Here is a 23,150-nt window from a genome sequence, read left to right on the forward strand (position 1 = left end):
GCAAGTGACTGTGAAACAAATTTTTTAAGTAATTCTTCTTTATCTTGTTGATTTCTGCTCAACATTAATCCCTTTTTTTTTAATCACTTTTTTAGGGTGGTTGATATTGTTTACTGAACACATGTTGATTGTAGAAAATTTAGAAAAGCCCAAAAAGAAAATAATAAACATTATGATTAACATGTAATTCCAGCACTCAGAGATAAGGAGTATGAAAATTTTGGTGTACAGCCTTTTAAACTTTATTTTACATGAGTATATTCTTTTATAAATTGTGTCATTTTTTATATAGAACTTTCAACATGCTTTTTTCCACTTATTAAATATATATTATGAATATCTTTCATCATCATTAACTATTTAAGTCTGTGCACACAGACTGTTCTTTTTAGAGCTGCATAACTGATAAATGTACTATAATTTGTTTTGCGAGTCTCCTGTTGATCGACATTTGAGTTGTTTCTAACCTTTGGCTATTAGAAAATAATACTTCAGTGAACCTTGTACATATGTCATCTTACATGTATGTAAATATAGCTGTAAGAGGCAGGGTTGAAAATGGAAGAGTAGGTTGAGAAGTACGTGTATGTGTAATTTTGTTGTTGTTTTTGAGGGTATACATTAGTTTACTACTTTCAACTGATTTTCATTTTACAACACGTAGTTGTACGACAAATATGGTTAAAACAACTGATTGGAAGAATACTGGTGGCAATCAATGAAAAGTTTAAAGAATGTGTTCCCTTTAAATGCAAATATATTACTTTTAAGCATACTTTGTGTATTTGTAGTTTTGACAGATATATCCACATTGGCTTTTTTATAGGGGTGTTATCAGTGTACATCGCTGCCAGAGGGCAGGGGTGTTATCAGTGTACATCTGTGCCACAGGGCAGGGGTGTTATCAGTGTACATCTGTGCCATCAATGTACAAGAGTGTCTGCTTCCCCACAGCCACAGCCACTGAGTGAATTTTTGCCAATTTAAGAGTGCAAATGCTATCTCAGGGTGGTTTAAATTTGCATTTCTCCTATCGTGGATGCAACTGGGCATTTTTCATATATATGAGCCATTTACAACACAGTTTTAGTGGCTAGACAATATTCCTTTCTATGTATAATTTATTAACTATTTGTGTTGCTTTTGACTATTTGCTAATATAAACATTGTAATTAATGTTCTTATACTTTACACATATTCATGAGTGCTTCCTTAGGAAAACTTTTTCTAGATGTAAAATTACTAGATCAAAAGTCAGACAACAAATAAGACTTTATAAGGTATTTTGATTTTGCATCTGTCTTCTACTCCATCAACTAACCCTACCTTCCAGGAATGTGTCATCTGCAAATTTGAAAAGCATATCAAGCTAGTAATAAAAATGTGGACAGAGTTCCAGACTGACACAGCCACTAACCAACAACCAGTCTCTGGGTAGGTGAATCTGACTCACAATACTGTCATATCACTCACATTAGACCCCTTGGCCCACCAAACTCCCTCCCTCTCAACAAGTTCAAAAAGCCTACTTTATCAGTCGAGATTTGGTCTGGTTTTTCAAAGAGATACCAAAATAATGACTCCCAAGTAATTGTTTTCCCTGAAGTAGATCACCCCATCTATGATCACAATGCTACCATTGTTCAAAATATTCTTGGAATTCTTCTCTTGGAATTGTTTTTAGAGGAGACATCTCATTATTTTGAATATCCTCAATGATGCCAAATCTTTGTCCTTTGAAAGTAAATTTAATTTTTGAAAATGGTACTTGTATTATGTCCAGCAAAGTAGGTGGGTGAATGGACTGAATAATATTAATGGAGAACAGCTATAAAAATATGGCCTCCTACGTGGGTCTAACATGCTTTGAAGGCCATTCCAAAAGAGGGTTTTCGGAAAACTTTGAGCAATAGCAGTATATATGGACTACACTACACAGAGGGGATACTGTTCAGATGTACAAGAATATGGGTGTTTGTAGAAAAACTAGTTCTATTATGTTTCCCATCTGTGTTTGGATGGTTAATATATAATTATGCTACATATATTTATGATATGTCATTTGTAAATCATGTATTATAAATAAATAAAATATGAAAGATAAAGCCATAGTACCGCTGTTCTTACCAGTAATGTATACTCTGTGCAACTCTAAAAAATCCTGTGATAGGACTGGAGGCAGGGAGGCATTGTGTCCATATTGTGACAAAAGAGAAACCGGCCAATTCACACCTCTGCTTCCTTCTTCACTGCCCAGTTTCCCCCAGATTCAGTTCTAGATTTATTCCCAATGCCTTGCCTCACTGCCCTACTGAAGCAGAACTGCAGTTACTCTTGGGCGTTTGGAGCAATGAGGTTAAGCATTACCAACAACCACTATTCCTGCTCTCTCAGAGGGGTTTTATTCCCGTTTTGTTGGACCCATGAGTTTCTCATTCATTCTTTCATTCTCTCACTCATTTGATGGCTACTTATTGAATCCACCATGAACCAGGTATTGGCTAGAAGTAGCTACACAGAGATGGGTAAGATAAAACAAGATACTGTCTTGGCCTCCCTCCAGGAAACATAGAGCATAGAGTCCTTAGTTCTCCTGTAAGTGATCAGGGAAGATGAAGTATGAAAGATGAATAAGAGTTTAAAAGATAGGAAAAAGGGCTTTCCAGACAGAGGGAACACTTGTGCAAGGCCCCAGAAGCTTGGAGAGATGAGGGTTTTGAGGATCTGCATTTTCATGGCTCGGATGTAAGATCCATGGAGAAACAGCACGGAATGGCTCAGGGAGTCTTGGGGTCTCTTCTAAGGAACTTTGTCTCAATGGGGAAACCACTGAAAGCATTTAAGCAAGACAGTGACATGGACAGCTGTACATTTTAACAGAATCATTTGAGTGACATGATGGAAAATAAACTGGAAGGAGGACAGAAGCAGACAGTGAAGTCAGGAGGCTGCTGCAATAATCCACGAAGGAAATAATGAAGTCTTGAATCACGGCAGCGGCAGCGGGGATAAACAAAAGGGGAGACATTCAAAATAAATTTATGAGGTAAAAAAGACAGAACCTAATGACCAAATAAATATACATGGGACTGATGAAAGGGTCACCGACAACCTCCAAAGTCTCTCTCTAGTCTGGATAAAGACTAGTGGGGGTGGGGCGGGGGAGGGGGCAACCAAGATACAGAGCAAAGCAGAAGAAAAAAAGAAAAGATTGAGGGCAGGGTGGAATCCATGCATTGTTTTAAACACGATGAATTTGAGGTGGTTGTACAACGTGTCCAGCAAACTGTAGCGAATATGGGTCTGGCATCCAGGGAAGAAGTCCAGGATGGAAAGAAAGATTTTATAATTATAGACAGGGACGGTGGCTGAAGCCATAGTAAAAACAAGGAGTTACTGAATACTTACTACATACAGGGCACTGTGCTAAATACTTCACATTTTTTTTACTTTCATTTAATTCTTATAACAACTCACAAAATAGATATTATGATCTCTATTTTCGGGATCTGCAAACTGAGGCCAGAAAAGTTTGCCCAAGATCACAAGAACTGTAAGAGCTAGGCTGTCATACTATTAAGTTCATGGATCCCTGTGCTTTTTCTAAAGAGCAAGAGATGTCTAGGGAAAGCCTGAAGCCAGCAGGCCCCAGAGGACTGACTGTGCAAGGGGCCTTTCTACCTACCAGCATGCCCCTCAGCTCCACACACCACACCCTTCTCCCTGAGGACCAGCTCTTTTAGAGGAGTCACACAGGTTGCAGGTGAGTCTCAATTTCCAGAAGAACACAGAGAATTAGATGATCAAACCATCACCCTCCTCCTCCTCCTAAGATCTCCACTTCCCCCATCCATCCCTACCCCACAGCCCATGCATATATGCCTCTTTAAGGCCCTTCTCCAACTAGGGTCCTGCGGAAAGGACCAGGGGTACTCAGAAACACCTGATACAGCACGTCTCTCCCACAACTTTATTTGAAGATGCTAAGAACCCACATTAAAAACAACAACAAATATGAAAGCAAGCACAGTCTACCTGGAACAAAAGAAAGCTAAGTTTACGTGATGAACGGACTGGAGTCTATGTAGAAATGTCTTGCTTCAGGGTGCATCAGGCTGAACTCATATCTCCCCTGCCCCTAAAGTCACCTGTCTGAAACTTTAAGAAGTGCTGAAACAGTCAACTCAAAGAGCATCATATTTAACAGTGAAAAATGTGATGCTCTGCTCTGTTTAACTATATGGAAATTATGCAAATAGTCACAGCAAGAAGAAAATCTCTGGGGAAACTATCTGCAAGTAGGAATGAGCTAATGAGATTATAGTCGCAGTTTGTTCTAAATGTCCAACATCATTAGAACTTGAGTTGGTTAACTTCCATTAGGCTTTATCTTAACTTCGAAAAAAAAAAAGCGCATCTTCACCAAAGTCAGAGATTAATTATCAATACATTTCCTTCACAAAGGATATACTTCGGGATGTGTATAAATAGAGCTAGGACATATGAAAGCCGTAAAGAGACTTCTTATTCTACTACACTTTAATGAGACCTTTACCTGAGCACCTGCCATCCACAAAAAAGATGGGTCACAGTGATCATCAAAAATAACATTTAGGGGCTTCCCTGGTGGCGCAGTGGTTGAGAGTCCGCCTGCCAATGCAGGGGACACGGGTTCGAGCCCTGTTCTGGGAAAATCCCACATGCCGCGGAGCAACTAAGCCCGTGAGTCACAACTACTGAGCCTGCGCGTCTGGAGCCTGTGCTCCGCAACAAGAGAGGCCGCGATAGTGAGAGGCCCGCGCACCGCGTTGAAGAGTGGCCCCCGCTTGCCACGACTAGAGAAAGCCCTCGCACAGAAACGAAGACCCAACACAGCCAAAAATAAATATAAATAAATAAATAAATTTATAAAATAAATAAATAAATAACATTTATACAATACTTTTCATTTATGTGTCACATTTCTCACACATAATTATTCATTTAATTCTCAGTCATCTGATGAAGCCAGTAACATTATTATTCTATACTACAGTCATGTAACATGCTAGTGAATCTTAGAGTATAATTTTAGAGAGAGGTCATTCCGTCTGGCTCCTCATTTAACAGACTGGGTCCGGGGATGTTAAATAACACTCCGAAGGTCACATCACTGGACCGCAGGCCTGGCCCTGTACCCAGGTCTCCTGGCTGTTCCACTACCGTACACTGGTTCCCTGTGGACCACCTGAAGGTGCCCAATAGAGAAGGGGGCAGAGACCAAGGGACCTGAGAAATGTGGCTTGGAATCCCAGCTCCACCACCTACAGCCATGTGACCTCGACCAAAATGCTTCATCAATCTGGGCTTCAGCTTTCTTACCTCTAAAACAGTAATAGTAATAAACAATCCTCCAGAGTCATCCTAAGCACTAAATGCAATTAACTGCATAAATCATTTGCTTGTAGTAAAGAGAAAGAATTCCTCGGTTCCAGGAAAACATGACAAAGGCACTTTCACAGTTGAATTGACCACCATCTGGGCTGCAGAATATGTTTCTGAGCCAATCACTTCTGGCCTCGGCTGGCAGGGTGCTTTTTCTATGCATGAGCAATTTATATCTGAACCAATGTCAGAAATTATTTCATTTTGCAGTTCTTGAGCTGAAAATTTTTATTCAATATCTTTTATGCAAAGAAATGCCAAAACAACTACAGTAACAACTAATACTTACATAACTCCTACTTATGTGCCAGAGACTGTTCTAAGAACTTTAAATGCATTTAATCCTCACCAAAATCCTGTAAGATAGTTCAAAGGTAATTGAGCCAATGAAACCTAAGGTTTTAAAAACATGTATTTGGATTAATATCAATACTGGTTCTTCACGATATATATCCAGCCCTAAAGAAAGACTTGGAGGTTTTGGATTGGTTTTAAATTAAGAGCTTGAATAGTGCTCATTCCAATTCAATTCAAGGAAATCTTTCAATATTACTTCCACTTTGCTGCCTGCTAAAAACATCACTTTCCCTCTGTGGGTGAAACTATGTATTCTGAATTGACTTTTTTATGCTTTATTATGGAAAATTTCAAACATACACAAAAGTTGTGAGAATAATATAACGGATGCCCATGTACCCATTACCCAGGTTCAACAAACCATCACTTTTTAATGGCTTTTTCCTCACCCCTCCTCCATATTCCTTGGTGAAGACTTTAACAGGTCCTATGTACAGACACAGTCACTGTGGGACACCTGATTCTGCACCTCCTTCTCGCCACTGCTTCTCTGCTACAAAACAGTTCAATTTTCTCTTTCAGAAATTTCTAGTCCTTCTGTTCTAAGTCTGTTCCCTAGCACAGAACATTGTCGTATTCATTCTCTTCTCCCTGGCTCATCTTTCTATGTGGTTGAGTAAGTGTTGGTGTGGCTTCAAACATCCAAATGACAGTGGCAGAAATAACAAATTCACCAGAGACGATTAAGGTAAGAGTTAAAGGAATTTCAGAGGCATTTCAGTCCAAATCTCTTTCTTGGCAGTGGGAAAAACTGAGGCCCATGCTCTGAGCTGTCCAAGAAATACAAGCAAGAAATGATGACAAGGATGTGTGGAAAGTGAGCTTCTACTGTCCACACTCTTTCCTCTCTTTTCCACCATCTCTACCCATTCCCACCACATCTGTGAGAGCCAGAACATTCTTCCCAGATCCCCAGGGAGCATTAACCTGTCTCAGAAGCATTTTAGATCTCTATTACATCACTTAACACCTGCTGATTTTAATCTCCTTGGGGCCAAAACCAAGACTCAGTCTTCCCCGCACAAGGCTTGGTAAAGTACCTGATTGATACCTGGTAGTTACTCAAATATTTACCGACCCAGACCAGAGCTCCCTAGGGCTAAGAGTTCTCCTTTTTCCATTCCCCAGCAGCCAGGACTCCAAGCCTATAAGGCTTCCTATTTTTATCCCTCTCCTTTCAATCCCTGGCCGCCCCATTTCTTAAGAGGCGAAAGGATGCAATATAACGAACACACAATGCGGAATCGGAAAAACTGAGTTTGTACCCTGACTGCTACACGTTTTCTGTGTGTACACTGATACATCTCCCTTTTCCAGGGACTCCATATGCCCATCAGTAAAATGGGCAGGTTGAACTAAGCCTCGTGGATCTTGCCTCCTCTCCGACGGAGCTAAGCTGGGCCTGGGCATCTCCTACGGTCTCCACAGCCAGGGTTAGGCTCGCTCCACTCCCAGGCTGCTCACACTCTTGGGCACTGCATCCTTACCTCCCACTCCCAGGTTGACCTTGCGGGGGTCCGGATCCTCCCGGAAGTCAGCAGTGAGCTTAAAGACAAGGACCGGCTGGGCCTGAGGAACCTCGGCAAAGACTGATGGAGGCGCCATAGCTAGAAAGCTGGAGTCGGCCGAAAGCTTCCACTCTGCGTCTGAAGCCGCTCGATCCGGTCCAACCGCGGCGACTGGAGGAGACGCTCACCTTCACCTAGCCGGCAGGGGCGGGCCCGCGGCCTCCAATGGTCGAGCCGCGTACGGAACTTGGCAACGCGGTTAACCAATCGCGAGCTTCTGACGCAAAAGGGACAGGATGGTATTAGCCAATCCAAGGAGAGAATCTTATCGGAGGCCGGTAATGATTCAACCAATGCAACGTACGCCGGCTGGGACGGGGCGGGGATAGAGTTGATTGGCAGAGCGTGCTCCTATCGCTGAAGCCGTTGATCCTTGGGCCGCTGAGGGGAGGAGTCGAGCGGCGTTCGCGGGAGGCAGCTTCCTCGACCTTCAGGCGCCCGGAGACAAGCGGGAGGTAGCTGGTGGCAGGTAGCTGGCGGGAGGTAGCTGGAGGACCGGCCTTCCGGTACCCGCGGAGCTGGTGTTCTCCCTGCCAGGCCCGGGAGTGCGCACGTTCCTGACCCAGTCTGGCCCGGCTCGGGCTGGCAGCCAAATCCGGCTCTGCGCACGGGTCGTGAGTCCTCGACCAGGACGTGCGGCTCCGGAGCCCGCGCGGACGACCTTGACCATCTCGGCCGGCTGTTTCCCCCTGAGAGAAATGTGGGTGGGCCACCTGCCTTGGTTTCAGAGAGGGGGCCATCCTACTAAAAGAGGAAGTGTCCAGGAATTCCTTTCTGCCTCTCTTACAGTTTGAAGCTTTTGCTCCCCTTTCCTTACCGAGAGAGCTTGGTCCTCACGGACCTTACGGATCTGGGCGCGACCTCCCCCTCCAGCTTTTCTCCCACGCAGGCACTCAGCCAGATCTTGCTGTCGTCAGCTGGCTGGTATTCAGACTGTCTCTTCTTTTAGTCAGGCTGTTCCTTCCTCCCCAGACCCTCTCTCCATCTGTTGACCTTCAAGATCCAGAGCAAATGCCTCCTCCCTAAAGCTTTGCCTTTACCCTCACTCTGGTTAAAATCCCTCTCTCTTTCCTGTGCTTCTGTCCCTTGTTGGCAATATTACAATTGTAGAAAATGCCCAAAATGCCCAGTTAAGAACCTAGTTCTGGAGCCAGACTACCTAGATTTAGATTCTAGTGCTACCACTTACTAACTTGGTCAGGTCTAGGCAAGTTACTTAACCTCTCTGTTCCTGCTTCATAAAGTGGAGATAATAATACTTTTCTTAGGGTCGTGGGGATTCTGTGAGTTAATACATATGAAGTGTTTAGTTGCATATAGTAAGCACTCCCTAAATGTTAGCTGTTGTCATCATTGCACATCTGCACACCCCTTGTAGATGGTAAATTTCTTTGGGCTAGAGATCTTAACCCTGTATTAGTCTCCCTTAGTTTCTTGCACTTAGTAAGTATTCAATAAATGGTGGCAGGAGGAGTCAGTTCTGTTGGTTCAGAAAAAAGCATTACCTTACCCTCTATTCATTGGATAATATGACAAATCTCAAAATGAATCTTTCATTCAAAGTAACAAACATAAGCCAAAAGTCCTTTGTGCAACACCTGCCAACCTTTGTATCATTTGCTTCTTTTCAGAAAATTAGCCTCTGGTTTTAAAGATAACTGTCAACAGTGTTTCATTAACAACACTTTCCTCTAAGATTGTGAGTTCAACACCGAAGGTGAAATGACAATGAACTTTCGGTGCTTCCATAAGCAGAGGCAAAGGGCAACTGCTGAGTGAGATGTTGTATAGCCCAGCCTTACCAAAGTTTGATTTAAAAGTATGATCTTCACAGCATCAGCCGACAATGTCATGGTCACTCCTTACGTCATTCCCTGGGGGAAAAACAACCCTAAATTACCTAAACATTATCAACTTAGCTAAGTCCAAATAAATATTTATTGGCAACCTAAGCAGCCCCATAACCAAGTCAGTGCTGATAGGGGCAAAGAAAGTACCATATGCAGTTTTTCTTCATGTCCCCATAATTATCTGTTCTGAATTTTATTTATTTATTTATTTATTTTTGGCTGTGTTGGGTCTTCGTTTCTGTGCGAGGGCTTTCTCTAGTTGTGGCAAGCGGGGGCCACTCTTCATCGTGGTGCGCAGGCCTCTCACTATCGCGGCCTCTCTTGTTGTGGAGCACAGGCTCCAGACACGCAGGCTCAGTAGTTGTGGCTCACGGGCCTAGTTGCTCCGCGGCATGTGGGATCTTCCCAGACCAGGGCTCGAACCCGTGTCCCCTGCATTAGCAGGCAGATTCTCAACCACTGCGCCACCAGGGAAGCCCCTGTTCTGAATTTTAGAAAGGGGCAAACAGTTACTGGGTGTTGGGGGAAGGGATTGCATATTATGTGGGATGCAAGTCTCAAACCTTTTTCCTCGGGAATATGTTTCTTGGAGATTACTTTAAGTTCAGTACCCTTCTATCTTGAGCCCTGCAGCCTGCCCCTCTAAGCAAAATGCCTGTATTGAAGTAAACAAAATGCTTTCCAGGCCATCACTAATTTTAACACTTTGACTTAGAATGGATGCAAGACAGCCTCCCTGCTGAATGGATAATTCAAGCAAAAGATTCTTGAGAGGCAAACATTGCCCAGACTAATAGGCAGCCAGGTAAAGTGAGTGTCCAGGGAAAGGGCAGTAAGGATCAGAAGGAAAAGGGGTAGGTATTCCCCTGGCTCCTGACTTCATTACAACTATCTGTCCCTACCATCTCCCTTCTGCCTTTTTTTTTTTTTTTTTTTTCCAAAAGAATTGGAGGAAGTAAGAACCACATAGCAACAGCTTGATCGGGAATGAATTCCTTTAGAATATACTCGCTTGGAAATCTGAAGCCTTTGGGGCTAGGCAGCCCTGCCGCATAGCATAAGAGGCAGGCCAGGGCAGTAGGGGGCACTGCATGGACCTCTAAGCAAATCCACACCTGCTTACTGTACTTAATCTTGCTGCTGATACCCAGAAGGTCTACGCTTAGCCACAAGGCAGGGAGGAGTTTATCACACTTTGCACTTAAGCACTAAGCGCTTTGGAATGGTTATATTTGGGTATATGCTGTCACTAAGGGTAGGATATTATTTAGAAGCTGAGTTGTGCACTGAACAAAAGTTTCTTTAAAAACCAAAGCTGTCACTTTGCTGTACAACTGAAAGTAACACAACATTGTAAATCAACTATACTCCAATAAAATTTTTAAAAAAACAAAGCTGTTAGAGGAGATCTGTTTGATAGTCACCGTGTGACCAAATCGTGGGCAAGAAAGTAAGTGTAGAGCCCCTAAGCTGGTGCTGGCTTCTGACTGTATTGAGTTTACTCTTGCTAAGGAAAGTGATCGCTTATCAACCACTCCCTTCAGCTTAACTGGCTTGTTTCCTGGCTGTGCCTTGGTGGAACCATCTCCCCTTGCATCTCTTCCCTCAGTTCTCTCCTCCCTCCCTTATGTATGACTTGTCTCCCCACCTGCACACATGGATTGGACCAAGTGAAGGTCTCTTGCTGATTCCTATTTCATAGAAGAGCATGTCTAGTGAGGCCTGTGGTGGACAAGGTCTAATGTTAGTTCTAAACTAGGCACCTACATGGGCAGAACTTTTTTTAAAGCTGCTGAGGCCTTTGTATAACAGAGATATCAACAGGACTGAAAACTATGGATAGGTTTTATCTACTTATTAATGTAACTAAGTTCCAGGGCACCATTTAGAAATTGTTGTGCTATATAATTTTTGTACTTTACTTAAGAAGCAGTGTAGCATAATGGTTAAAAGCGTGGCCTCTGGGACTAGATTTCCTTTGTATACTTCAGTTTCATTACTTATAATGTGGAGATAATATTTCTACCTCATGGGGTTGCTGTGAGGATTAAATGATTTAATGTTATCCAATGATTGACTCTAAAATGCTTTGAATTGTACTGGACGCTTAGTAAGTACTCAGTATGTTAACTATCATCGTTGTCATCATCACAGATGTTGTCTACGAGCATGTGCCTTTGAGATTTGTTTAGTTTGTTCATTGATCAGCTGCATAGTAGAACAATGCATAGGCTTTCAATCAAATTCTGAAATCAAATTCTAGTTTTGCCTCTTACTAGTTTTGAAAGTTTGAGTAAATTAATATGTCTGAGTTTTAGTATTCTTATCTGTAAATTGGGGGAAAAAAGATTTTTTTCTTGGTGTTGATACACACACACACACACACACACATGCATTTAACGCAGTTGTAGAAATTATTATCATGAAGATTACAGTTTAGTCGCTGGGTAGCTATAGGGTAATGGTTAGACTATCTTTAAAGTCTGTCTGCCGTGGCCTCTTGAGGGCATGTACTCTGAAATTTTTTTTAATGGAAAGGAAAACAGAGAACATAATTCTTAATATCTTCAACCCTTCAAGAAGTCTTTGTAGAGATCTGTAAAATCTCAAAGCAATTTAAAGGTAACACGACATTTAATAATTAATTAAAATGTAGCTATATTAATAATAGACCTTTGTATTTTTTTAAATTTATTTATTTATTTTTGGCTGCGTTGGGTCTTCATTGCTACGCGAGGGCTTTTCTCTAGTTGTGGCCAGCAGGGGCTACTCTTCGTTGCAGTGCGTAGGCTTCTCATTGTGGTGGCTTCTCTTGTTGCAGAGCACAGGCTCTAGGCACGTGGGCTTCAGTAGCTGTGGCTCACGGGCTCAGTAGTTGTGGCTCACGGGCTCTAGAGCGCAGGTTCAGTAGTTGTGGCGCGTGGGCTTAGTTGCTCCGCGGCATGTGGGATCTTCCCGGACCAGGGCTCGAACCCGTGTCCCCTGCATTGGCAGGCGGATCCTTAACCACTGCGCCTCCAGGGAAGCCCTGTATTTCTATATTATCTTTTTCTGAAGAGTAGAGAGTGTTTTAGAAACCCTATTCCACTGCTCTCTTAACATGCGCAGGTGACTGTCATCTCCAGTCAAAGAAACAGAGAGAAGGTAATAGATCACCCTAGCTAAAAGCTAATGAGAACGCTCCAAATGACAGAAGACCAGAAGGCTACAGACCTTAAAGTCAGAAGAAAGTTTCCTCCCCTTGCCCCGTTTCTCCCTAAATGCATCAAAACACAGCCTCTTACCTCTAGAGCAATGTCTTAAGCTTTCTTCCCCCCAAGTTGTAATATCCTTTTTTTTGTTTTTAGGTCATGTCCTAAAAGTCCTATGCTTTGATACAAGAGGAAGGTAGATGAAGAGATAATGAAGGAAACAAATTCAATGTATTTTCCAAGAACACATTTCTTTTAAACAACTCCTAAAGGGGTAGTGTAAAACCTTGTAATAGATTGTCTTCCTCTACCCGACACGGCTGGGGTGGGGTGCGGGGTGGTGCGTGGATGTAGAAGTGTATTGTGAACATTCCAACATCCTGCAGCAGAGGGCAGCACTGCCCTTCTTTTGCAAAATGTTGAGCACTCGCGAGAAGGAAAATGAAAAGCAAAGCTCTTGACCACTGTGTCTGTGCATTTACTTTTACCTAATACTTAAAAAACAAAAAATTAGAGTATTTTTCTTGTTTAGGTGATTATGTAGAAAGGATGTCAGAGCCTGTATTGCCCTGAAGTAATTGGTGAAAAACGCAGGTTTTAGGATATGGGCTCTGTTCAGGATATGGGTTGTGTCTGGCAGAGATAAACAGTAGCTTGACCCTGGGCAATCAGACAGGGTTATTGTATGAACAGACCTAATGCTCCTCTGCACTTTCTGGGGAGAAGTCAGTCCACTGAACTAGCAGGATGTGGTTTTAAAAATGTGTGTAAGTCATATGGTCTTAGCCCTGATAACTGCTTTTAAATTTGAATTCACTGACTTTATTCTGCTGTCTGTGTTAGTTTTCCTTTCTGTCACACCTGGGTCAGATCAGACCTGTCTTAACTGTACCATATGTATTATGACTTTAAAGAATGATGTCAGACATGATGGGTAAGGAATGTCTGTCATGGGACTGCAGTTGGCTAAATGGCTGTGTGTATATAGCGGTGAAATTAAAGTCTTGCATGTTAATCCTCATTCAATTGCAGTTTGACTTGAGTTTCTCTATGCAGTAACTAGCAAGAAAATAATAATCCCTTATTTTGTATTAAAAGTTACTTGATGCTCTTTGGCAGGATGACAGCGAGGAGAGAATAATCATAATTCTAGCAAATACATAACCATAGTGTCCCTGGCACATTTGGATTCTGCTGTAACCCTCAAAACTTTCCGGCAGCAAATCTTCAGTGCCAACTTAAATAAATCCCACTAGGAGTAAGAACTGGAAGACACTGAGTCTAGTTCCCAGTTCTGCCGTGTGAACTTGGAAAAATTACAACCTCTGAGCCTTTGTTTCCTCATCTGTTAAACGGAGATAATGTCTCCTACATCTGGTAAAAGGGTCAATTTGGAAAATATATGTTAAAGTGCTTTGAAAGCCCTTTAAGTACCTAACAAATATTTCTATCACTGTAGTCAGATTCCTGCTTTTTCTAAACTCCTATAAGAATTTGTGTCTCTTCTCCTCATTTGGTATCATTACATTGCCTGAGATTGTACATTTTCATGCATACTTAACTTTTTTCTCCAACTTGATAGCTTCTTAGTTCCTTGAGAACTGAAACCACCAATTATATTTCCCGGTATCCTGCACCGCAACAAGATATTTGGTACATAATAGATACTCAAATATTTGTTGATTGATTAAAAACATACACTCTAATGCAGAATTAACTCTTTATTTAATTATGGTAAAAATCATATAACATAAAATTTACCATCTTAACCATTTTAAAGTGTATAGTACAGTAGATTTAGCTACATGCACATTGTATACAACAGATCTCTATAACTTTTTCATCCAGAATTAATTCTTAATAACTATCTTCCAAATCACCTGCTTTCCAAAGCACATCTTTGTTGATTGGGCAAAAACAGGAAAAAAATATAGGACTTTCACTCTGTGGATAAGGATGTGTAGAACAAGGTAATCGAAAGACTTCTACTCTGTTTTAAATTCTCACTCCCCTCAGAGAGGTTCTGTCCTGGTCTCTCTCTAACCATTTTCTCGCCATTTTCTATAAACATGGGAAGGTATGCCAGAAAAGAGAGGCGCCTCTATAAAATGCTTTCACAGGTCATTTATGTCTAGCATATAATTAAACATTTATGTGAAGAAAACTATCACGTTAAAAGAAACTCTATTATTATTTGATTTCCAGAATATGTGACTTCTGTTAATTACTGAAAAGTAAGTACTATTTTTAATCATTATTGCTATCACTGTAGCAATTTTTTGAAATTTAAATATTTAAACTGCAAACAAAATAGGGAAGATAGTAGAGATTTTTGAAACAGTACTGGGGTGGAATAGACTTTCCCAATCACGACACAATCTCAGAAGCCGTAAAGAAAAGCATTGACGATAGACACCATAAATTAAAATATGATGACTTGGAAAAAATATTTGCAGCCTGCTTATCAGTCACATCTATTAGATACTCAGCGCTTCATTGTATTGATATAAAAATGAATTAAGGATATAGAGAAATCAATCAGGAAAGAATAAATACAAATGGCCAATAAATGGACCAAAAATCATACTCATTATAAAATTGAAACCACACCAATTAATCCATTTTTGCCCATCAGACTGACAAAAATATTTATAAATATGGATAAAATAGTATCATTGAGAGTGCAGGGTGGGGTAGGCACTTTCGTGCACTATTGATGAGAGTGTCAATCGATAAACCCTTTTCTTAGAATGCATTTTGGCAATATCAGTCAAAATTTAAATGCCTATACCATTTCACCAAGCAATTTCTCCTCTTAGGAATCTATCCTAAAGACATTTATACAAGTTTACAAAGAGAGACAGTCATATACAACTATGCCTTGCAGCATTGCTTTAATAGAAAAATAAACAATGACATACTTTCCAACAAAGGTGTTATTTTATAACCTAAAAAATCAAGTTTTTATTGAAAAAATAACAGATTTGAAGGAGACTTCACAAGAATACAAAATTAAGATAGTCTCTAACACTGGTAATTAAGTAGAACAGACGGAGGAAAATAGTTCTACAAAGCTCTAGAAATGTAGTAATTTAAAACTTCAGAAGTTATGAGGATATGTTTTAATAAAGATTAATGTGACACACTACAGTTTTGAGCTGATCTGGAAATCGAGGGAGCTATTGAAAATCACTTGTTAGTAAAATAGTAATTTTTTAAAACATAAATCCCAAGACATTGTGTCTCAGGACCAAAAACAGCTCCTGACATCTAGTGAACACTCAACAAATATTGGCTGAAGGAATGAAGGAGGATGATATCTCCAGCAGAGTTGTCATAAAAATTGATACAAAACTGCCTACAGATTAGTGCTTGATACATAGCAAGTGTTCAGTAGATACTAGCTCACTAATTTCCTGGAAGCCTGTTGGTGCTTTGTACCTGCTTGGCACATTACAGGAGTTTGTTTATTTAAAACCATGTACATAGTGCTCACTATATGGCAGGTACTGTTCTAAGTGCTCAATAAAAACTAACTCAAATTACAATAACAATGGAAGTAGGTTGTCTTATTATTCCATTTAACAGATGAGGCAATTGAGGCAAAAAGCACTGGAACAATTTGCCCAAAATGGCACAACCATAAAATGGCGAGGATATGAATTTAGACAGCCTATCTTCAGGGTCCCTGCTCCGCTGTGCCATATGGCCTCTGGTGTCATAAAAGTTTATTGAGTGAAAGAATGAATGAGATGTTCTGGTTTTAGATATTATATTGTGCTTTTATTCCAGGGACCTCAGAATATTTTATATTAATGCATACCAAAATTTAATCCCACAACTTCTCCTTAAGGTAGAACATATTTTAAAAAATATTTAAAATGTATTACTGGTTCATTACTTGAGTTTAAAAAGACCACAGGAGGTCCTTGTTCTGTGATGAAATCACTGTATTTGCTTTCTGACATCATATTAATTTCCATACAAGAGTTCCAAGTTCTGAACAGAGAAACATCCTGCTCTAGAAATGGAAGAGGCATAGGGCTTACAAAGAAAAATGACCTAACAATGTCAAAATTATTTAAAGGGATAAGGTGTGAGTTTTAATTTTCCACATGACTAAAGCAATGGGTCTCCAACTTTTCCAATCAGGAATCCTTCTTCCGTAGCTAAGCTTTGTCGACTGAGAAAATATTCACAACCTAAAAGTTGAGAGTTATGTTTTATTTGGTGGGAATTTTTAGGACTTCAAGCCCAGGAGGCAGCATCTCAAGTAACCCTGAGAGAACTGCTCTGAGGAGGCGAGGGGGGAGCTAGGATATATAGGAGTTTTGCGACAAAGGGCAGGTAGTAGGAACAAATGATTACTGTTAATTAAAGAAAACTAGAAATCTCAAGGAATTTATTGCTTTTCTACGTATGGGAAGATGCGAGTCTGGGCTCACTGAAATCATTCCTTTGATATGTACTTCAGCTAACTGGGGCCAGTATCCTGTGTTTTCTCATCCTGAGTTTCCTCAGGGCTCACCATAGGGAGTAGCTGCAGTCTGATGGCTGCTAGATGGCAGGTACACTTTTCCTTCCTGAGTTTCCTCAGGGCTCACCAGCTCACCACCGGCTGTGGCTGCAATTGCTGATGACTGTGACATCTTTTGTTTACTGATATGGCAGGCAATATTCCATTTATCAGCTTTGTAGTCTTGAGAGCCTTTTATTTTTTAGTTTTAATTATAGTTTTAACCTTAGTTACATTAAAACTCCATCTCGTAACATAACACCACTGTTTCTTTTTCTTCATAATTTTCTTCATGATTTTTTCCATTCACTTCATTCATTTTATCAATATTTATTGACCATCTACTTGTGTCAGGCATTGCACTGGGTGCTAAAGATAACATGGTGAGGGACTTCCCTGGTGGTCCAGTGGTTAGGACTCAGAACTTTCACTGACATGGCCTGGGTTCAATCCCTGGTCGGGGAACTAAGATCCACAGCCGCATGGTGTGGCCAAAAAAAAAAAGATAACATGGTGAACAAAAAGACAAAGTCCCTGTCCTCACGAATTCTCTAATCTAATGGGGGAGACAGACAATAAAAGCAATGCACAAATAAAATTACTAAAATTACAGCCATGGTAAGTGCTGTTTGTCCTTTCATGGAAAAGGAACGTGTAAGCATATTAATAAGGGGAATTCATCTTGTTGAGGCCAGTTCTTTCCCCTCAGAATGTTCCCTCCAGCGTGGATAGCATTCCCCTTCTAATTCCCACCCCAGCAGCACCTCTTAGACCCTACAGCTTGCACATATTAATCTTAAATTTCTGGAATCTGTTTTGGCAGCCAATGTTTTCAAGGGAAAATGGCCCATTAAAATAATACCTTTATTATCTTATTAGTGCTTCTAGCTCTTTTGTTCCAAATGATAAAGACACAAAAACAGCATTTAAAAAAATCTAGTTTCTATTAGTAAGATACAAGTATCTTTATCTTTGTGATTCAGTTGAGAAATGTAAAGCAAGTAAAAAATTTATTCTGAATCACATAGATCTTTATTAATTAAATAAAAACAGATATCAAGAGAAGGGAGAATCAGAAACGTGTACTTATATGTTTATTATTCTTATCCTACACAGGACAGGAATCTCTAAAGAGTGAGAGGAAAACTGATGACAGGCACTGCCCAAAGAAGATGGAACTGTCATAGTTGGTGAGTGGATATCGCCAAGAGACTTATGGTGTCTCCTCCATGTCTGACGGAGATAACAGCCAGTGTTGGGCTGCAAAGTCCCCTCTGGAAGACCACTGAACCAAGAGAGTAAATGGTGCGCAGAGACAAGTCAAGTTCAGAATTGGAGCCTCTGGTTCCCCCAGGAAGGAGTGGGTTGTAAACAAGGTGAAAGGCAGTGGGATGAACACTACAGGACCCATGGGTTACCATCAGGATCCCCCAGAAGGGAAAGTTACAGAGACAAGAAATAGTATTGGGCAAGCTCCAGGATTACAGATGGTATGACAGCCAACAGGCTTGGAATGCTTTTAGTGCCATATTCAGGATGTGGCCCTGTTTAGGGCATGGGATTCCAAGATGAAAGGCATCCTTGTTTAGCTGATGTAGAGGAAGAGCTTCTTTGCCGTCCATCCTTCTCCACCCTATATCCCCTTCTCCTTTCACTCCTTTCTTCGTCATGCTAAGTGTCCATCATTTCAATGACACCCAGTTTCTTCTATTGAATTGAGTTCTCCATTGTATTTAGCTCACTACCTTTAATCCAGGTGCTTACTAATGAGTGTGGTCCTCAGATCAACAGCATCAGAGTCACCTTCATGCTTGTTAGAAATACAAAATCTTAGGCCCCACCCCTGACCTACTAAGTTGGAACCTGCATTTTAAGAAGATTCCCAGATTTTTCCTAAGCATATTAAAATTGAGAAGCATCATTTTACCCCCATCAGCTTCCAGGACTGTACAAGAGACAAGGTCATTCCTGGCCCACCTTGCTCACAGCTTTGAATTGAAGATGCTGAGATTTAAAAAGGAAAGCATTTCCAAAGATAAAAATGCCATGCAGCTATTAAATATCATATTTATTTTCACTTGGATAACTTGATTTACTCAAGGTGTTTTCAGAGTAAATGATTAAAAATTAATCAGTGACTATTTGACTGTCTCTGATTGCTTCATAATAATTGATTGTACTATCTTAAAATGCTCTAGAGTTCTGTTTTATTTTGTTTAATGTGTAGATCATGATTCTCAATCCTTGCCTCACATTAGAATTTTCCAGTTTTTTTCTGAAAATATCCAAAGCCTAAGCCCTACTCGCAAATATTCTGAATCAGTGGGTCTGAAGTGCAGCATGGGTATACATCATTTTTAAAAGTTAGTAATAGCAAACATATTGGAAACAATTCTAATGTCCACCAGTTAGTGAGTGATTCCCTAAGTAGGGCACATCCCTATAATGCAGTACTGTGCTAATGTGAAAATGAATGAGGAAGACTCATACGTACTGCTATGAAAATATCTCCAAGATATATATACTATTCAGGTTTTTTTAAAGTTACATAGCAATATATATGATCTCATTTATGCGAAAAGATGAGTGTGCATATATACATACATGTGTATGTAAATGTTCAGAAAGATGACTGAAGTATACTTACTGAACTGTTGACAGTGGTTACCTCTGGGAAGAGGAATGGGAGGGAAAGGGACTTTTTGCTGTGTAAACTTCTAAATATTTTACAAGAATGTATCCATGCACTACTCGTGTAACTATTCTAAGTGCATTCCAGGGCTATTGGTTGTCATACCATCTGTAATCCTGGATTACAGACTATTTAAGCTAATTATTATTTTAATATTGTAATCTTGAATGCATAATTTTATAATAAATAGCAGAGTGGCTGACAAAACATAAATCTATAATTCCTATGCCAAACAAAAACTGCTAGGGCACCAAGGTTTTTGTTATTAAACCTGTCGCTTTTCGATTCTGGGATTACTGGAATTGTGTTACTCTGACTTTTCCAGATACATTCCCCCCACACCCCCGATGTTACACTTGGCGTTGTCTCTAACAACCTCTCTGGTTCTTTGGATATCTCATCCGTGCGAGCAGATCCCACTTCTGGAAAGATCTCTACGTTAGCACTTTGTAAATTCTCCCTTGTCCCAGGCCTAAAAATCACTAGGGACAAAAGGTCTCCTACAGCTCAGCCATGTTGAGAGCCAGGTCTCCCCCATTTTAAGCAGCTGAGAAAAGCACACTGATTAAGCTACAGTATGAGGGCTGTGCATCCTGTCTAGGGCAAAATTCTCAAAGTCTGCTCTGATAGCTCTTCCTCTTTGAAATGGTGATTAAGAACTGGAAGTGTATAATGAGGGAAATTGCTTATGAATCTGTGCCTCTCAGTCCCAGGCCACTTCTCTTTGTCTGAGAGAAACTCAAGGATTTTTACCGTAATAGCATTGGAACAAAGTCAGGGCTGAGGCAGGCTGGTGGGACCCTGCTGACAGCTCGTTAGAAACTGTCCCTCTCCCGCTCCCTCTTTCATTCCTTCAAGTTACAAAGCCTGACAGAGTTTGATGGGAAAACCAAGGCGGTAACATCCCCCGCGGCAACCAAGTCCCTGCTCATCTATCTTTGACAGATAAGGAGAATAGATGTCACCTTCAAAACACCTCACTCACTGGAGCCAAGTGTACCAGGACAGCCCTGTCTCCCTCACAGGACCCTACAGGAGGAATCCAGACAAGGCCCATCTACCACAATTGAGATTTCTCTCGAAAGAAAATCATTTTAACCAGACAGTTCCTGAAAACCAAATGCCCACTCTAGTTGTCCTCAGAAAAGGGCATAACATCTAATAACTCAAAGAAAGTTATGCTTTGATTTACAAAAGTCTTTTCCGGGTTACACCCTCCCTGGTCTTTGAGGGCTGGTGACCATCTAAGATCTGAGAAGTCAGTCTAGGTTCCGTGCCGACTGCTGGGAAGGGGAGTATGACAAAACCAAACAAAAACACCTCTCCAGCTGGCAGAGGCTGCGACGCACTGGGATCAGCCCAAGCTTCTGTCAATCGTTCTCTGACTTTAACATGCCTCAGACAAATCTGTGCAGCTTGTTTAAAATGCATATCCCAATTCAGTAGGTCTGGAGTAGGACCAAGGAATCTGCATTTTAACAAACTCTCTAGGTGATTCTCACTGCTGCTACAGGGTAGCGCCTCCAGCAAGGGCTTGGAATGGTGCTTCCAGCACACCTCTTGGCGGAGCTCCTCTTCGCCTCCCCCAGCAAGCCCGGAGTGGGTCCTCAGCAGCTGTTCCTGTTGGAGGTGAAGCCTTTTGTCTTTAGGATTCTCCTGGCCGTAACAATAGCCCCTCGCAGCAGAGGCATCTCCCTCTCAGAGCCCTTTCCACCAACCTCTCAGAGCCCTTTCCAGAAGGCAACTCCAACGAAGTCCTGCTGAGCCCGATGCTGCCACCTGGACATAGTGGTTGTTGGTTTTAACCAATTGCTTTTTATCGGCTCACAGGTTCTTAAACCTCATTTTGCGTCAGAATCACCAGGGGATCTTGGTAAAAGTCCACGGACCCAGGCCCCATCCCAGAACCACCTAGAAATAGAGGCAGTTGATGGGTAGTTTAACAAGCTATCAGATGATGCTGATGCACACCCAAGCTTGAGAACTGCCATGGGAAGAAAAGCAACAATCATAGAAACATTAAAGTCCAATCACTGTTTTGCAACAACTGAAATCTAAAACACTATTAACACTAAACACAGTTGGTTCTCCTTCCTTGCTCTCTTACTGTCCCTAATAACTTTCCACTCAAGTATTCAAATACTTTCGTAGAGGGGAAAAGCTACTAGACTACCTGACTTACTAAGCACAAATACGCTGTGGTTTAAGAAAATCTATACACAGAAATCTAAACTTTTAAAACTAATTAGAGATTATTTTTATCATTACAAAAATTTATAGTGATAATAATAACTAATATTTATTATGTTCTTACTATGTGCCAGGTACTGTTCTAAGCATTTTCTAAGCGTTAAGCTATCTGATATTTATTGAGCACTTGCTTTGTAATGAAAACAATTATTTCATTTAGTGCTTCATTTCCTCGAAGCATTTTAATAGATGGGGTAACAGATGAGGAAACTGAGGAACAGATAAGTTAATTACTTGCCAAAAGTTGCACAGCTGTTAAGCAGTAGACCTAAAGTTTGAACCCAGAGCCCAATTCTTAATGATTATATCACCTCGCTCATGTTATAATGATAGGGCTTTATTTAACAAATGTCTATAATTAGATTGTCAAGTGCCAGTACTGGGGGTTATGTTCTAAGTATACAGTGACAAACAAGACAAATACCCCGGCTTTCTGGGGCTTATGATCTGGTGGGTGATCCAAATGTGTAAACAAGCCATTCAATGCAGTGTGAGGAGTGCAATACTGGGAAACCGCCGGGGTGGGTGCTAGACACGTAGGCTAGAGCAGGAGGACCAAAGAGTTGTAAAAGCCCAGAGTTTAAGGAACACAGGACACGGTTAGTGGAAGAAATGAAAAATGGCTTGGTCTGATTGGAGCAGAGAGGGAAGAGGGAATGTGTGAGCAATGAGATTAGAAAGGTAACCTAGCCCCAGATTTTGAAGGACCATGTAAAGCATGTTAAAGGGTTTTAGCATGCAGGAAATGGGGTTCCGTTAGAAGGTATCAGGCAGAGCATGGAGCTAAGGAGAGAGATTTGGCCTGATCCGTTGACTTGTATGTCACAGGCACGCAGTGGCCACTAAAGCCACAGGAAGATAATATCACCCAAGGAAAGGAGAAGAGGGCCTTGGGCAGCAGCTTTAGGAACACCAGCATTTCAGGGCTGGAAAGAGAAGGAGGAGACCCCCCCAAAAAGATTCACAGGAAGGAGGAGGAAAACAATGAGAGGTGATATAATTTGCCTATGATCACAAAGCTAGTAAGTGGCAAACTTAGAATTCAAAATGTCTCTATCATCCCAAAGCCACATTCTTGACCTCAACATGTCTTAAATACTGTTTTCCCTTACTGCCTGGTGATGTAAAAGTGTTATTTATACGCTTTTCCAGGGGTTCATTTATATAACAACAACAACAAATTTGTCAAGGAATTTGTTCGGTGCATCCTTGAGTTGTGTTAAGGAAGCAAACTCATGAAACATGCTTGTAGCGGCCTCCTCATGGCTCTCCTTGTGTGCCCTGCCAAATCTTTGGCTGGGA

General features: G+C 41.1%; 1 protein-coding gene and 1 long non-coding RNA gene across 5 annotated transcripts in view; one reads left to right on the top strand and one right to left on the bottom strand.

The window, feature by feature from the left end:
- The window catches only part of GOT1 (glutamic-oxaloacetic transaminase 1), a 28,464-nt gene extending 20,971 nt beyond the window's left edge, over window positions 1-7,493 (bottom strand). Inside the window, exon 1 of the mRNA XM_068548333.1 lies at window positions 7,269-7,493. Coding sequence (XP_068404434.1) covers window positions 7,269-7,386 — 118 coding nt within the window. The 5' untranslated portion in view covers window positions 7,387-7,493. The remainder of the gene's footprint in view (window positions 1-7,268) is intronic.
- Window positions 7,494-7,729: 236 nt separating this feature from the next.
- The window catches only part of LOC137767375 (uncharacterized), a 43,308-nt gene continuing 27,887 nt past the window's right edge, over window positions 7,730-23,150 (top strand). For 2 of the 4 annotated variants that reach the window (XR_011074518.1, XR_011074515.1), the window contains exons 1-2: window positions 7,758-7,818; window positions 18,023-18,096. This is a non-coding gene — a long non-coding RNA (uncharacterized lncRNA). Of the gene's footprint in view, window positions 8,050-18,022; window positions 18,097-23,150 lie in introns of all 4 variants that reach the window. The other 2 variants (XR_011074517.1, XR_011074516.1) reach the window with 2 other exon arrangements.

Source organism: Eschrichtius robustus, chromosome 7, assembly GCF_028021215.1.
Source record: "Eschrichtius robustus isolate mEscRob2 chromosome 7, mEscRob2.pri, whole genome shotgun sequence".
Lineage (NCBI taxonomy): Eukaryota > Metazoa > Chordata > Mammalia > Artiodactyla > Eschrichtiidae > Eschrichtius > Eschrichtius robustus.